Source organism: Sapajus apella, unplaced genomic scaffold, assembly GCF_009761245.1.
Source record: "Sapajus apella isolate SASKATOON/1434 unplaced genomic scaffold, GSC_monkey_1.0 scaffold71, whole genome shotgun sequence".
Classification (NCBI taxonomy): Eukaryota; Metazoa; Chordata; class Mammalia; order Primates; family Cebidae; genus Sapajus; species Sapajus apella.
Window position 1 is genome coordinate 8,352,202 of NW_022437011.1, and position 14,687 is coordinate 8,366,888.

General features: G+C 42.1%; 1 protein-coding gene across 2 annotated transcripts in view; it reads right to left on the bottom strand.

The window, feature by feature from the left end:
- Window positions 1-1,611: 1,611 nt before the first annotated feature.
- Window positions 1,612-14,687, bottom strand: part of ETF1 (eukaryotic translation termination factor 1) — a 35,167-nt gene continuing 22,091 nt past the window's right edge. For both annotated transcript variants that reach the window (XM_032250402.1, XM_032250404.1), the window contains exons 3-11: window positions 14,051-14,226; window positions 12,927-13,066; window positions 8,702-8,840; window positions 7,925-8,115; window positions 6,646-6,775; window positions 6,229-6,384; window positions 5,749-5,813; window positions 4,188-4,335; window positions 1,612-3,911 (exon numbers count right to left, since the gene is read on the bottom strand). In XM_032250402.1, coding sequence (XP_032106293.1) covers window positions 3,829-3,911; window positions 4,188-4,335; window positions 5,749-5,813; window positions 6,229-6,384; window positions 6,646-6,775; window positions 7,925-8,115; window positions 8,702-8,840; window positions 12,927-13,066; window positions 14,051-14,226 — 1,228 coding nt within the window. In that variant the 3' untranslated portion in view covers window positions 1,612-3,828. The remainder of the gene's footprint in view (window positions 3,912-4,187; window positions 4,336-5,748; window positions 5,814-6,228; window positions 6,385-6,645; window positions 6,776-7,924; window positions 8,116-8,701; window positions 8,841-12,926; window positions 13,067-14,050; window positions 14,227-14,687) is intronic.

A 14,687-nucleotide genomic window follows, 5' to 3' on the forward strand; every position in this document is an offset into this window, starting at 1 on the left:
ATAAGTGCCAGACACTGTGTACTTCATGTGCCTTATCCATTTCATGCTTATGAAGTAGGGGAATCCTTATTACAGGTGGGGAAACTGCTACTCAAACACATGGAATAATTTGCCAGCCTCTCACGTGGAGCCAGGATTTCTGCTTGGCAGACTTGAGAGATCCTGCTCCCTACTACACTCTCCTGATAGCTTCCCAGCTGGCTGGCAAGGCAGTTCAGATTCAGGGACTCTCTGATACAGTGAAGTCACAAGCCCAGCTAGCAGCAGAGCCAGAACCAGAGGTTTTTTTTTGAGACGGTCTCGCTCAGTCGCCCAGGTTGGAGTGCAGTGGTGCGATCTCGGCTCGCTGCAACCTCCACCTCCCAAGTTCAAGCAATTATTGTGCCTCAGCCTCCTGAGTAGATGGGATTACAAGCACCACCTGTAATCCCACCACCTGCCTGGATAATTTTCGTAATTTCAGTAGAGACAGGGTTTCACTACATTGGGTAGGCTGATTTTGAATTCCTGACCTCAGGTGATCCACCCATCTGGGCCTCCCAAAGTGTTGGGTTTACAGGCATGAGCCACGGTGCCCAGCAGAACCAGAGCTTTTCTTGACTCCCTTGTTTGGTTCTGGGTTCTTAGCTAAACCCCAGGTAAGCCTGCCAGTTTCAGGGAAGGACTCCTGGAGATGGCTGTATCTGAAACAGAATTCACCCAGACAGGGTTTAGACTTGATTTACAGAGAACCCTGGAGGTGATTGTTTTCACCTCTATCTCTAGTTCCTGCTATTCAGCCACACCCTCAGCAACCTGCAACACCCAACAGCTACAGAGCAAGCAAACGACTGTGTCTGGCTTCCCTAGCTCTCATGGGATGCTCCCATGCCACTTGGCTGACCAGTTCCCAGGTCCCCTGAGACCCAGTCCCATCAGGACTGGACTTGACAAGTAGGAATCCCAGCTGGCATTCACTCAAATTGGCAACACGGGAGAAGCTGGCATGAGGCTTAAATTCCACTTTGGCACTCAGCCCTGAGTCCACTGTGCCTGTCTGGGAGTGTCATGGCATGAGACTTGTAGCCAGAGAACAAAAGATGGCAAATGCTGCAGGCCCAGACAGGCAAAGACCACAGCCCATACGTTCTGCTGTTCCATCTGGACCATTCTATTATAGGACTCAAAGACAAAAAGATAGAACTTTGGAATAAGGCCTGGGATAAAATTTTGGTGTTATCACTAAAGGGCTGCTACTTAACCTTTTGTTCCATTTCATCACCTGTAAAATTGGGTCCATCATCTACCTCCATGGTATGCTGGGTTATGGGATAATATACTTACCTAAAAAAAAAAAAAAAAAAAAAAAGGCAAGATTCTCTTTGGCATGCATCTAGAATGGGGGAGAATATAAATTAGTCTGAGCCCAGCAACCTGAACCTTCTTCCTCTAGTGTAACTCTGGGATCTAAGAAAAACTTTGCATATACCTTTCCATAGACAAATGTACACAACTCAAATCCGAGGCTGAAATGCTATTGGCCATGACTAATCTGAGGTATGCCTTGGAGAACTCAGTCTCCACAGTTCAGGCCTTTCTAGAACAGTCCTAAAAAATCTCAAGCACACAAAGTATATTCTTAAATATGGTTTAATACTCTTCTCCATTTCTGTACATCACAACACCAAGATTTTGCTGCTTAGGATCTCTCTGCAGAGGCTATAGAGAATGCAAAGGCTACGGTTTTCACCCCCTCTTATTTGTGTTTGTATGTGTAAGTGTAATACATATCAATATATATTGATACACACATCAATATATAATGCAATATATATCACCGAAGAGAACACATTGATTAAAGAAATACAAAAATTTGGCATCATTTCCAAACTTAAATAGTAAAAATAAAAACTACAAAAGGAGCTGCATACCCTAAATGTATCATGTGAAATAACAAGCATATTCAAAAATGTAAATTTACATCCAATTTCTCTGGTCTTGTCATATCACATCAGACCCATTTACAATGGCAAAACCCTAAGGTACTGCTGTGAAGAGAGCATGTTTGCTCGCTGTTGGGTGTTCTGCAAACAAACAGCAGAGCCCAAAGCAAAAAAGCCTGTTCCGGTGAAGTCTCCCACGTTGGTGAACACCAAAGAATCGACTCTTCTCACTGGGGGTTGAGACATCAGGTTACACATTGACAGACAGTATTTGGACCTCAGAGTACAGTGTGAGAACCAGAAACTTTACATTTAAGACATACTCCCTTCATTCAAGTGAAACAGGATTATTGGAACGATAGGCAGGTCTGTAACCTGGGAACAAGGAGGTGGTTCAGACCAATAAAGCTACGAGTGACTGAATCAAGTCAGTAAAGAACAGCAGTCAGGCACTAAAGTGTTAAAAGTACCCAATTTGAAAACCAAATGTATCCCACTACCCTAGTCAGTGTGGAGGTGATACCAATTGACTTTTAAAACCTTTGGTCCTTCAAAGTCCATTTGGTATACTTTTTTCCATTGCTACCACTGGGCACATACTATACACTTTGTTCACTGTCACCACCTCGGGCACGCCATGACCTTGCATATCAGCTGGGTTCAAGTCTGACTTACAGGCCAGCTGTGAAGTGTAAGCTTCAGGGTTTCAGGCCAACTTTTGGATCCAACATGGTCTTAAAGTCCATGGTGCCAGAAGCTGTGTCCCATCCCTTCCCACCCGCCCCTAATTTCTCGTGTGAGAGGTGCTTGTAAGTCCCACATTTGAAACATGCTCCAACCCCACCAGGAGGCCAGGAGTTTATAATTACATGCAGTCATACATGTCTGTCGTTCCTGTGAAAAACCTTGCAGTTCATTTTAATAAATCAAAACATTCACATAATCTCATGCCATCCAACACAAGGAAAACATGTCCACCTCCCTTTTAACAAGGATTGACCCAAGCAAAAGAAAATCCTCTTTAAATTTCTTCGCTTCCACTTAAATTGCATGTTTTATTTCTCCCAATCCCAGCAAGAGCACAGAAGCCCCATCATATCCATCCCAAACTGGTTTCGAGTAGGTTAAGGTTATAGGGACCCTTGTCAGAACATCGATACAAAGGGCTCCCAAACGCTGGGCACCAATGTGTCTGCAAACAGATGGAAGTAAACAGTGCACTGGCCCAAATGCTTCATGAGTCAGTTTGATTTTGCAATGCAATTTGCATCCTTGAAACTGCCAGTCTGGAGGGGGACGGGGTAGCGTGAGGGAGTGAAGTTGAAATTGCCTCCTATTAGCTCACCCTTTCAACATTAAACAGAGACCGAGAGAGAAATGGTTCCAACATTTCACCACATGTATTTCTTCTTATGCAGTCTAAGCTGAGAATGCCATGTAAATGGGTCACTGCGAAATGCAGCAATTTAATTTTTTCTCCAATCAAAATAAGAAACAAACCAGTATGATCTCACTTCTATTAACTTTTGAAGGTTTACAGCAGTTAAAGTATTTTTGCTTCTATGTATGAAGGTTAAAAAAATCATTTTTTTTTTTTTTTCATAAAATACAAGAGCAACCAATTTCACCATCGAGTAAAAGTAAAAACTGGGATTCTTTTTTAAATTAGTCCAAAGTGGCATTTAGGAACTTAGTCGTAGGCTGCTGCGCTGACACCATGACAAACCAAAGTGTAGGGTTGGGTCTGGTTTTGTTTCGGTTTCTTTTCAATATCCAATGCTCATGGATTAAGTTCTGGAAATGTTCCAATTGTAAGGCAGGGATCTGTTTGGATTCCACCATGGGTATGCTCCTTGGGTTGGATGCTGGAGGGTGAGGCACGTTTTGCCGGACCCATGTCGACTACCTAGTAGTCATCAAGGTCAAAAAATTCATCGTCTCCTCCTTGGTATTCCATTCCCTGGAAATCTACTCGGTACCGCAAGATACCTGGGGAAACAAACCAAAAGGTAAATTACCGTGTTCATGGAATGGGCATGTGTGTAGGGGGGCTGGTCACTCTAATAAGGGAAGCCCTATTCTCTTGCACAATTACAGGAAGTAAAGAGGTAATAATAAACATTGGTCCAAATCAGGAACCTGCACCTGCTGCCTCAATTACCTATCTCACTAGACAATGAGCACCTCACCTGAAGCAGGGCTAGCCAGGAGGGACCTTGGCCTGAGATCCTGGTTTTAAGTTTGGTTTGCTGATTTTCTACTCACCTCCAATTCCACCAAAGCCTTTCACAAACTGAGACCCTTCTTGTGATTTATCTGTGACAATTTCCAACGTAGCTCCAAATTTTTTATAGTTGTTAGCAAACCATTCCAACAAGGGCATGCTCTCAATAAGCTCATGTTCCTGTCCGGTCTATAGGGGTGACCATGAGATACAAAAATGGGGGATTAGGATATATCAAGGCTTATTAGCCCCTCTCACAGCCCCTTGCCCAACCATTGCTCTCATCCTCCCACTTACATGTCTGTCTGTGTAAAGTCTGTAAGTAATCTCTGGTTTTGGTAACATAATGGACATAAACAGATAAATTCACATTATTTCAAACAACACTTCTCTCCTCAGGCTCTATCCTCAGCAATGAAATGTCAACACAAACACTCAGTGGGTTTTCAGCTTATGATTCCCATTGTTGACTCTAGAAGTCAGGCTGTTGTAGTATCTCTAAGCAGCACGCATTGAACGGCCCAGAGAGATATGCAAGGACTGCTTTTGGGAGTGGCCTCGTAAAGAACAAAGCTCTCCAAATCAGAATTTCAGGAAGGTACAATTTAAACCTATCTCATAAGGGAGTGTGATACTTTAAACTGTGGTGATGCATTTAGAGCAAATCAGAGAAGCCACTACAGTTAAAGAGCCGATAAAGTAAAGAAAGCTGCACAGGCTTCACAGTGCAGGAGAGGCATTATGCAAAGTAAATTTTCCTCTCTATTAATGATTTCAAGGACAGGGAAATGTTTTCCTGTTTGCTTAACTAGTTAAAAACACAAAAACAAAAACAGGCCAGGCATGGTGGGTCACATGTGTAATCTCACCACTCTGGAAGACCAAGGCAGGAAGATCACTTGAGCCCAGGAATTCAATACCAGCCTGATGAACACAGCAAGACCCAGTGTTTATTAAAAAAAAAAAAAAAAAAAATTAGGCAAGTGGCGGGTGCAGCGGATCACCTGAGGTCAGGAGTTCGAGACCAGGCTGGCCAACATGGTGAAACCCCATCTCTTGTTATCTATGATTGTGCCACTGTATCCATCCTGGGTGACAGCCCAGGACCCTACCTTAAAAAGAGGCTGAAGTAGGCCAGGCATGATGGCTTATGCCTGTAATCCCACCACTTGGGAGGCTGCTGAGGTAAGCAGATTGCCTGAGCTCAGGAGTTCAAGACCAGCCTGGGCAATATGGTGAAAATCCATCTCTATAAAAAATTCAAAAATTAGTTGGGCAAGGTACTGTATAGAAAGGCTGAGGCAAGAGGATCACTTGAGCCTAGGAAGCTGAGGTTGCAGTGAGCCAAGATCGTGCCATTGTACTCCAGCTTTGGTGACAGAGTGAGCCTGTCTCCAAAAAACAAACAACAAAAAAAGCCTGCAGTAACTATGATTTGGCCTCCTTCCCTGAAATCAGAGATGATCACCTCCTACAGCCCCCCAACAACCCCAATTAATATGAGGTTTGGTTTCCCACGGCTGACCCTCTACACTCCCAGTGTACTCTAACACATGGATTTATGCTTGCATATATCATCAAACCAAGAAAATAATCACATACCTCTTTGTCTGTGAAATGAGATTTATCCTTTTCTTGCTCTGGAGTTAGATAGAGAATTTTCTCCTCTGTAGTATTAGGAGGAAAAAATATGTTAACTTGGCTCTCATATACTAATCTGTATAAGCTCCATAAGTTGAGGTTAGATGAGAAAAGGGCTCAGGGACTCAATCTCTCAACCTTTTTTCCATAAGCATGTTAGCATACATTGAGTGTCTACTAGGTACAATGCTTTAACCATAGGAAACATCAGAGATGTTCAAGATGCAGTCCTGGTCCTCAGCAGATTTAACAATCTTAAGCAGACATTAAACAGTTCAAGCAGAAAAATCTATGCAGGAATGTGCTACAGACTGAAGGAGCGGGGAACCAGGGGTAGATCTACTTTCTGATTGCTCCTGAAATCAGCCACCTCCCCCAAATCTCCACCCCAGGCTTCCTGGGTCAGTAACAAACACCAACTTTATTTTCTAATTCTCCTACCTTCTGTGCCTTGGCAATGAAGAACATATCTCATTATATCCAGATTTTCATAGACTATTAGAATTTCTACAGCTCCCATTTCCAAAGCCTTTAGTGTATCTTCAACGCCAAAACAGTACTTGCCCGTGTCCTGGCTGATTTCATCAAAGTATCGTCCTGTGATTAGGGACAAGTCAAAAGAACATATATTAAAATTTTCTTAGTAGATACAAACACACCTACTTGACCTAATGACTAAAGAAGATAAAAAATAATGCTTTCACTAAGGCAAAAGAGTTAATAAAAATGCTAAATATTCCTCTTTTTACCTTTTTGATGCCTTGTCTCATACAATCATGTACATACATACATATGTATACACACACCGCCCCCCAAAAAAAACATTTCACGGAATATGTAGTTGCATTTCACTGATACCTATTAATTTCTTCTCTTGAATGAATTTCACGTTGGAGAGGACTTCAGTAGATAACTCAATAGCTTGGTTGAATCCGTTTTCACCACCATAGGATATATCAACTAATTTTAAAACTTTTGATTGTAACCTCTAACATACAAAAAAAAAATATTATTAGTACTTCAAAACACCTTTACCCAAACCCACTACCTCTTAAAGGTATGCAAAGCTCAGCATTATGGTCGCTGAAGTCTAAGTATGGGGAAGGAGCCCAATTTAATCGAAAGCTGCTCTTACAATGAACAGCACTGCCAGGGTAAACTTTCCCAGCTAATTATATCACACATTTTATTAGACCTACTACAGGATAACTCTTTAAGTGCAAACAAAAATAAGTTCTTGTGAAGGAAAAGGTGAATCACTGGCTCCTGGCAAATAAGGTAGCAGAGGTTAAGATGGGCTGGGTACGATGGCTCACACCTCTAATCCCAGCACTTTGGGAGGCTGGGGCAGGCAGACAGCTTGAGTCCAGGAATTCTGAGACCAGCCTAGGCAACATGGTGAAACCCCATGTCTACCAAAAAGTACAAAAATTAGCTGGGCACGGTAACACATGACTATAGTCCCAGCTACTTGGGAGGCTGAGCTGGGAGGATCACTTGAACCCGGGAGATCAAGGCTGCAGTGAGCTATAATTGCACCACTGCACTCCAGCCTAGGCAAGAGAGTGAGACCTGGTCTCCAAAAAACCAAAACCAAAACCAAAACAAACAAACAAACAAACAGCAAAAACCAAAAAGTTTAAGGCAATTTCTACCATAAGGCAACTTCCTCCAGAAGAATATCTTGGAAATGTATTATGGCTGAGCCCATGTATTATAAACCAACAGATCCTCCTAGATTAAATGCTTTAGGCTGAATCAGCTGTCATATTGCTGAGAGCTTTGCTGCTATATATCTCCAAGAATAAATCAGAAAAAGAAAGGAACAGGTTCTAGTTTCTCTGAAATCAAACTCCATTCTACAGCCAATTCTGACAACCCAACTAAACTAAACCAGGGACCTCCACAGGATCCATAAGGAGCCCACCTAAAAATGGCTGATTTCAGAAGAGAAGGGGCCCAGAAAAGCACAGGGGAATGTTTCCTATAAACATCTGTAAACCTGCCACCATTTAACTCAGAGGTAGGTTTTTAACCCAGGGAATTTTAAAAAGATGTGTGTGTTCTAGTGCTCACACAGGGACTTGCCTGCTCCCACCTAGGGACTTATATAACAGAGCATCTACTTCTTACTTACCTGATCAAACATATCAGATTGACTTAGTTCAGTTTTAAAGTCAGCAGATCCAGCTAAAACTAGACCAGCCACATTCACTTTGTCCCCAGAAATAAACAGCTGCACAGCAGTTTCTGCTACTTTCCGAACATAGTTATGTCGCTTTTCCATTCTTAAACGGGCAAAACGCAAGGCTGACTGACCTCCTCTACCTTTGACACAAAAGTAGCAAGAGAAAAAGGCAATTATTAAGAACTACAAGATGTCTTAAAATTAAAATAATCAATCATGTCATCATCCAAGAAATAAAGAAAAAGAAAAATCACCATTCCCTTAACTAAACATTTAGCATAAACTGCTACTTGTTTTCAGAGAGGGACTACTAATTCTATGTCAACAGAAGAGCCGTAAGCACCAATGAGTCATCCATCAGTCATTCCAGGAGGCTTCTCTCCCCATCATTTTGATTCACTCCCCTCAAATCATACTGTTTTCTTCTGAGACGGAGTCTTACTCTGCTGCCCAGGCTAGACTGCAGTGGCGTGATCTCAGCTCACTGCAGCTTCTGCCTCCTGGGTTCCAGTGATTCTCCTGCCTCAGCCTCCCAAGTAGCTGGGATTACAGGCACCTGCCACTGTGCCCGGCTACTTTTTCTATTTTTAGTAGAGACAAGGTTTCACCATCTTGGCGAGGCTAGTCTTGAACTCCTGACCTCGTGATCCACCCGCCTGGCCCATCATACTGTTTTCTCATAGCTAGACATAAAGTAAGTGGGTTCACGTTCTCCTCCTCTATTACCGTGTTTCTTTGGGAGATCCACAGTGAATTTGTGCAGGACTTCTCTTGTGTTTCCTTGGAGTGTGCCAAAAAGTGCACCACTACCATCTATTACAATGAATCCAAACTTGCTATCATCTGAAAGTAGTGCTGTAAGAGCCTGAAAAGCAAACACAAGTACCACACGGTGAATCCCAAAGCTTTGCCAAGGTCAGAACAACTCTCAAAGAACATATACAAAACCTTTCACTCCACTGTTATTAGCACTGTGGAAAAACCATACTATGGAATTTATAGACTTCAATTATAAACTTGTAACTCTTATGGACAAATTTGAACCAAACAAGGAAATAAGGAATGGTATCTATGTGAAAAGCCTTTCAACATATCTGACACGGGCATGTAAATATAATACCACAAAGATATCTGCATGCTCATGTTTATAGCAGTATTACACACAGCAGTTAAAATGTGGTATTATCAATATAATGGAATACTACTCAGTCTCAAAAAGGAAGAAAATTTTGAAACATGCTATAAAAGGGATGAAACTTGAAAATATGTTAAGTGAAATAAGCCTGTCAAAAAAGGACAAATACTGTATGATTCCACTTACATGAGGTACCCGGAGTAATCAAAATCAGAGATAAAAAGTAGAATGGTGGTTGCCAGGGGCTTAAAAAAAAAAAAAGGGGGACCAAGGAATTATTGCTCAATGGGTATAGAGTTTCAGTTTTATAGAGTTCTGGGCTGGGTGTGGTGGCTCACACATGTAATCCTAGCACTTTGGAAGGCCACAGAGGGCGGACCACTTGAGCTCAGGAGTTTGAGACTGGCCTGGGCAACATGGTGAAACATAAAAAACACCACAAAAATTAGGTGGCTGTGGTGGCAAGTGCCTGTAGCCCCAGCTACTTGGAACAGCTTCAGCCTGGGGTGGTGTAGGTTGCAGTGAGCCAAGATTGTGCCACTGTACTCTAGCCTGGGTGACAGATCCAGAGACCCTATCTCAAAAAACAAAAAACTTTAAGTCATTCCCCCCCTTTTTTTTTTTTTTTTTTGAGATAGGGTCTCGCTTTGCTGGCCAGGCTGGAGTGCAGTAGCCATCATACCTCACTGCAGCCTCGAAGTCTTGGACTCAAATGATCCTCCTGCCTTAGCCTCCCAAAGTGCTGGGGTTACAGGCATGAGCCACCGTGACTTTAAAGGTGTTACAGTTAGTGATTCTGAGTTTTATGAGGAAAACCTTCCTTCTATGTTAACTTTATATCCCTATTATTTATGCCTTCCCAAAGAGAAAATATTGAACAGTCCTGGGACATAGATTTCTCATGATGGAATTAGAATACTACACATACTTAGTAGATTTCTAATTGCCAGGGGACAATCTCTTTGGAAGTAAGAAATTGTTACCCATTCCATTTAATTTTTATAAATGATCCTCCTGTCTTGGCCTCCCAAAGTGCTGAGATTATATAGCTGTGACCCACCACACCTGGCCTTATTCATTTCATTTTAACTAAGAAAACTGCCCCTTCAATAACTGATTAGAAAACAGATGGATCAACTAAGAATCCATCTTTAACAAAATGATGCTAGATAGTTAGCATTAAGACATAAATATTGTGGCCGGGCGTGGTGGCTCATGCCTGCAATGGCACTTTGGGAGGCCAAGGTGGGCGAATAACTTGAAGTCAGAAGTTTGAGACCACCAGCCTAGCCAACAAGGTGAAATCTTGTCTACTAAAAATACAAAAATTAGCTGGGCGTGGTGGTGCACACTGGTGATTCCAGCTACTCAGGTGGCTGAGGCAGGAGAATCACTTGAATTCAGGAGGTGGAGGTTGTAAGGGGCTGAGATCATGCCACTGCACTCTAGCCTGGGCAACAGAGCAAGCCTCAGTCTTGTTGGGGGGGAGAAAGACATAAATAGTGCATGTTAATAATAAAGCCTTATCAAAATGACCTGTTAAGATTGAAGTTTTCAATAAATCTGCTTATCAGGGAATAGACTTATCCCTTGTTAGAGTGTAGAATTACCCTGATAAACAGGATATAACTCTCTCAGTTAAAGCTAAAATGTACAAAGCTAGCAAGATTAAACAGTATCTTGGAAAAGGAGTTAAGGTTTGGAAAAAAGCCAACAAGTCTAACTCAGTAAATGAGCTAAAGCTAGACAACATGGGTAGCTGCCACTGTTTAAATCAACAAGATTCAAAATCTGCTTTTATACAACCAGATACAGGTAAGTGGTTTCAGTGGCTAACAGGCTACCTGATGAACCCTCTGTCATAAGCAAGAGTGTGGAAGTGAAGAGAAAAACAGTCTGGATTGTCTATGCAGTCAACTAAGATCCAACTACAAATGGACTTCCCATCAAGTAAGCAAAAATCACCCATTGTAAACTGTCGACAAATGTCAGTTCTAATTTCACTGTAGAGGTTTTTTCCTAGGTCGATGAAAGGCAAGAGACTGAACTAGGAGCCAGCTGTGAATTCTTGATTGTTCTACTGTTGACTGATTTAGGTCACTCTAATGAGGTTTCCTTTCCACCATTACAGTTCATCTTATGGCAGCTTTGTCACTCAAAAGTTTCATGGGGGCAGGGGAGAAAATGAATTCGTACAGTTCTGCTACTAAAAACATGTGAAAACTGAGTGCAATAACTAAAAGAATATAATTGAATTCTTTGTAACACAAAGGATACATGCTTGAGGAAATGGGTACCCTATATTCCACTGTGTGCTATCTCACATAGCATGCCCGTATCAAAACATCTCATGTACTCCATAAATATATACATCTATGTACCCACAAAAATTAAAAAAAAAAAGAAATACACACACACACACACTTTGGGCTGAGGTGAGCAGATCACTTGAGGCCAGGAGTTTGGGACAAGCCTGGCCAACTTGGCAAAACTCCATCTCTACTAAAAAAATACAAAAAATTAGCTAGGTGTGTTGGTGCACACCTGTAATCCCAGCTATTCAAGAGGCTTGAGGCACAAGAATCACTGAAACCATGGAGATGGAGGTTGCAGTGAGCTGAGATTGCGCCACTGCACTCCAGAGTTTCACAGCGTGAGACTCTGTCTCAAAACATGCATAATAAATGTAAACTGCCTTACTTTTTGAAAATAGGCAGCTGTGTAAAATGGTACAACTATTTGGAAAACGGTCTAGCAACTTCTTAAAAAGTCAAACATAATCACTATATAATCTACGAAATTCCACAAATCCAAGAAACATGAGAACGTACAATCACACAAAAACTTGTCCGTGAATGTTCATAGCAGCATTAGTCACAATAGCCAAACAGTGGAAACAACCCAAATGTTCAACTGATGAAAAGATATATAAAACATGGCATATATGTATACAATGGAGTATTACTTGGTAATAAAAAGGAATAAAGTATACTCATGAATGCTACCACATGGAACGTTAAAAGCATAAAGTAACGGGCCAGGCGCGGTGGCTCACACCTGTAATCCCAGCACTTTGGGAGGCTGAGATGGGCAGATCACAAGGTCAGGAGTTTGAAACCAGCCTGGCCAACAGAGAAACCCCGTCTCTACTAAATACAAAAAGTTAGCTGGGCGGGGTGGTGGCGGATGCCTGTAATTCCAGCTACTCAGGAGGCTGAGGCAGAAGAATCACTTGAACCTGGGAGGTGGAGGTTGCAATGGGCCGAGATAGTGCCATTGCACTCCAGCCTGGGTGACAAGAGTCAAACTCCATCTTAAAAAAAAAGCCACAAACTGTATGATTCTGTTATAGAAAATGTCCAGGCCAGGCACAGTGGCTCACACCAGTAATCCCGACACGTTGGGTGGGCGAGGCAAGTGGATTATCTGAGGTCAGGAGTTCAAGACCAGCCTGACCAATATGGTGAAACCCTACCTCTACTAAAAAACACAAAAAAATTAGCCAGGTGTGGTGGTCACACACCTGTAATCCCAGCTACTCAAGAGGCTGAGACAGGAGAATTGCTTGAACCCAGGAGGCGGAGGTTGCAGTAGCCGAGATCGCACCACGGCACTCCAGCCTGGGCAACAGAGCGAGACCCTGTCTTAACAAAACAAACAAACAAAAAAACTCAGCACAAGCATATCTGTGGAAAGAAAATATATTAGTTGTTGTATAGAATGAGAGAAGTGAGTGGGAGGGATGGGGAGTGACTGCTAATGGTTACGGGGAAAGAATTCTAGAGTGATGAAAATGTCCTGTCTCGAACTTCTTACCTCTGTATGGAATTTGTTGTCACACAAATACAATGATGTATTAATTGGTTTGAAAGGTTCAAAGTCAATGTTGACTTTCTTTTCCTTTCCTTCTTCTGTTACAATTGTTCCACAGTAAACAACCAGACCATTTGGAGGTACTGCAAAAAACACAGTTTACTTTACTTTACTCCACACCCAATTTTCCTCAATTAACAGAAAAGTTCCCATAGCCATTTTTCCTGCCTGACCGTTTAAGTCGTAATTTAAATAAAGCAGAAAAAGCCTGAACTCTCTCAGGCACAACTCTCTCCCTAATTTTAAAACTTCCTCTGAAATGTTTCAGTAGGATTTATTCTTTGAAGTACAGTAAATAGGCTAGGCACAGTGGCTCATGTCTGTAATCCCAGTATTTTGGGGGTCCAAGGCAGGCAGATCACCTGAGGTCAGGAGTTAAAGACCAGTCTGGCCAACATGGTGAAATCCCATCTCTACTAAAAATACAAAAATTAGTCAGGCATGGTGGCAGGCACCTGTAATCCCCACTATTTGAGAGGCTGAGGTGGAAGAATTGCTTGAACCTGGGAGGCTGTGGTAAGCTGAGATCACATCATCACACTCCAGCCTGGGTGACGGAGCAAGACTCTGTCTCATCCAAAAAAGAAAAATAAATAAATAAAAATTGAGACAACGTTTCACTCTGTTACCCAGGTTAGTGTACAGTGGGGGGAGATCTTGGCTTACTGCAACCCCTACCTCCTGAGTACAATCAATTCTCCTGCCTTAGTCTCCAGAGTAGATGGGACTACAGGTGTGTGCCACCAGGCCTAGATAACTTTTGTATTTTTTGTAGATATGGGGTTTCACCATGTTGCCCAGGCTGGTCTCGAACTCTTGACCTTAAGTGATCCACCTGCCTCAGCTTTCCAAAGTACTGGGATTACAGGCTTGAGCCAATGCGCCTGGCCTACTGAACTTTCAATAAACAAAAAAGAAAACAAAGAAGCTAACCACCAAGGCCAAAGAGACATTGATGATGGCTGACTGAAGGAAACATTAGTGAACAAAGCACTACAGCAGGATCACAGTATAAAAGATAATCAAGACATGTAGAGAAGGAAAAGGAACAAACTCCATGAGATTACCTTTGTTATAAAGTTTGAGTCTTTGTTGTACAGATGTAATGGCTCCCAGGACTGAAAGGCGGTTTACTCGTGACTTAATGTTAGATGCAGTTCCAAACTCATCTGCTAACATTTTTGCCACTCGTGAAATCTGGTCTTTGGGAGGAATGATCAAGGATATCATGCTGGTGCCATTGCTATGGAAGAAATAATAACTCATTAGGGGTTCAAATATCACATAAGTAAACTCATGTTTCTCTCTGGTAAAAGCAAGCTAGAGGGAGATGCCCCCAAAGTATGGAAACAGGTCAATCTCAAAGGAGTAATGCAGGAATTATACTAGTCTCGTTTATGAAAGTATACCCAGAGTTAGAAACAGCGTTCAGAATCTAGTGCTCAATTTGACTGGATAGAGAGATTAGTTATGTAAAGAATGCAGCTGGAGAGATACTTGAGAAACATCTCATTTCCCAAGGATAAAGAAAGAAGCTATTTATGATAAGGAATGTCAACAGGCTGGAATTTGGTAGTGAATCTGTTCACAGGAGAGCCTTCGAATGTGGTGGTTCTTGAGGGGTAGATGCCATGACGGGATGATGCAATGAGTCTTTCCAAAGTCTAGACATATTTGTAATCATGAATTTAGTACCCTATACAC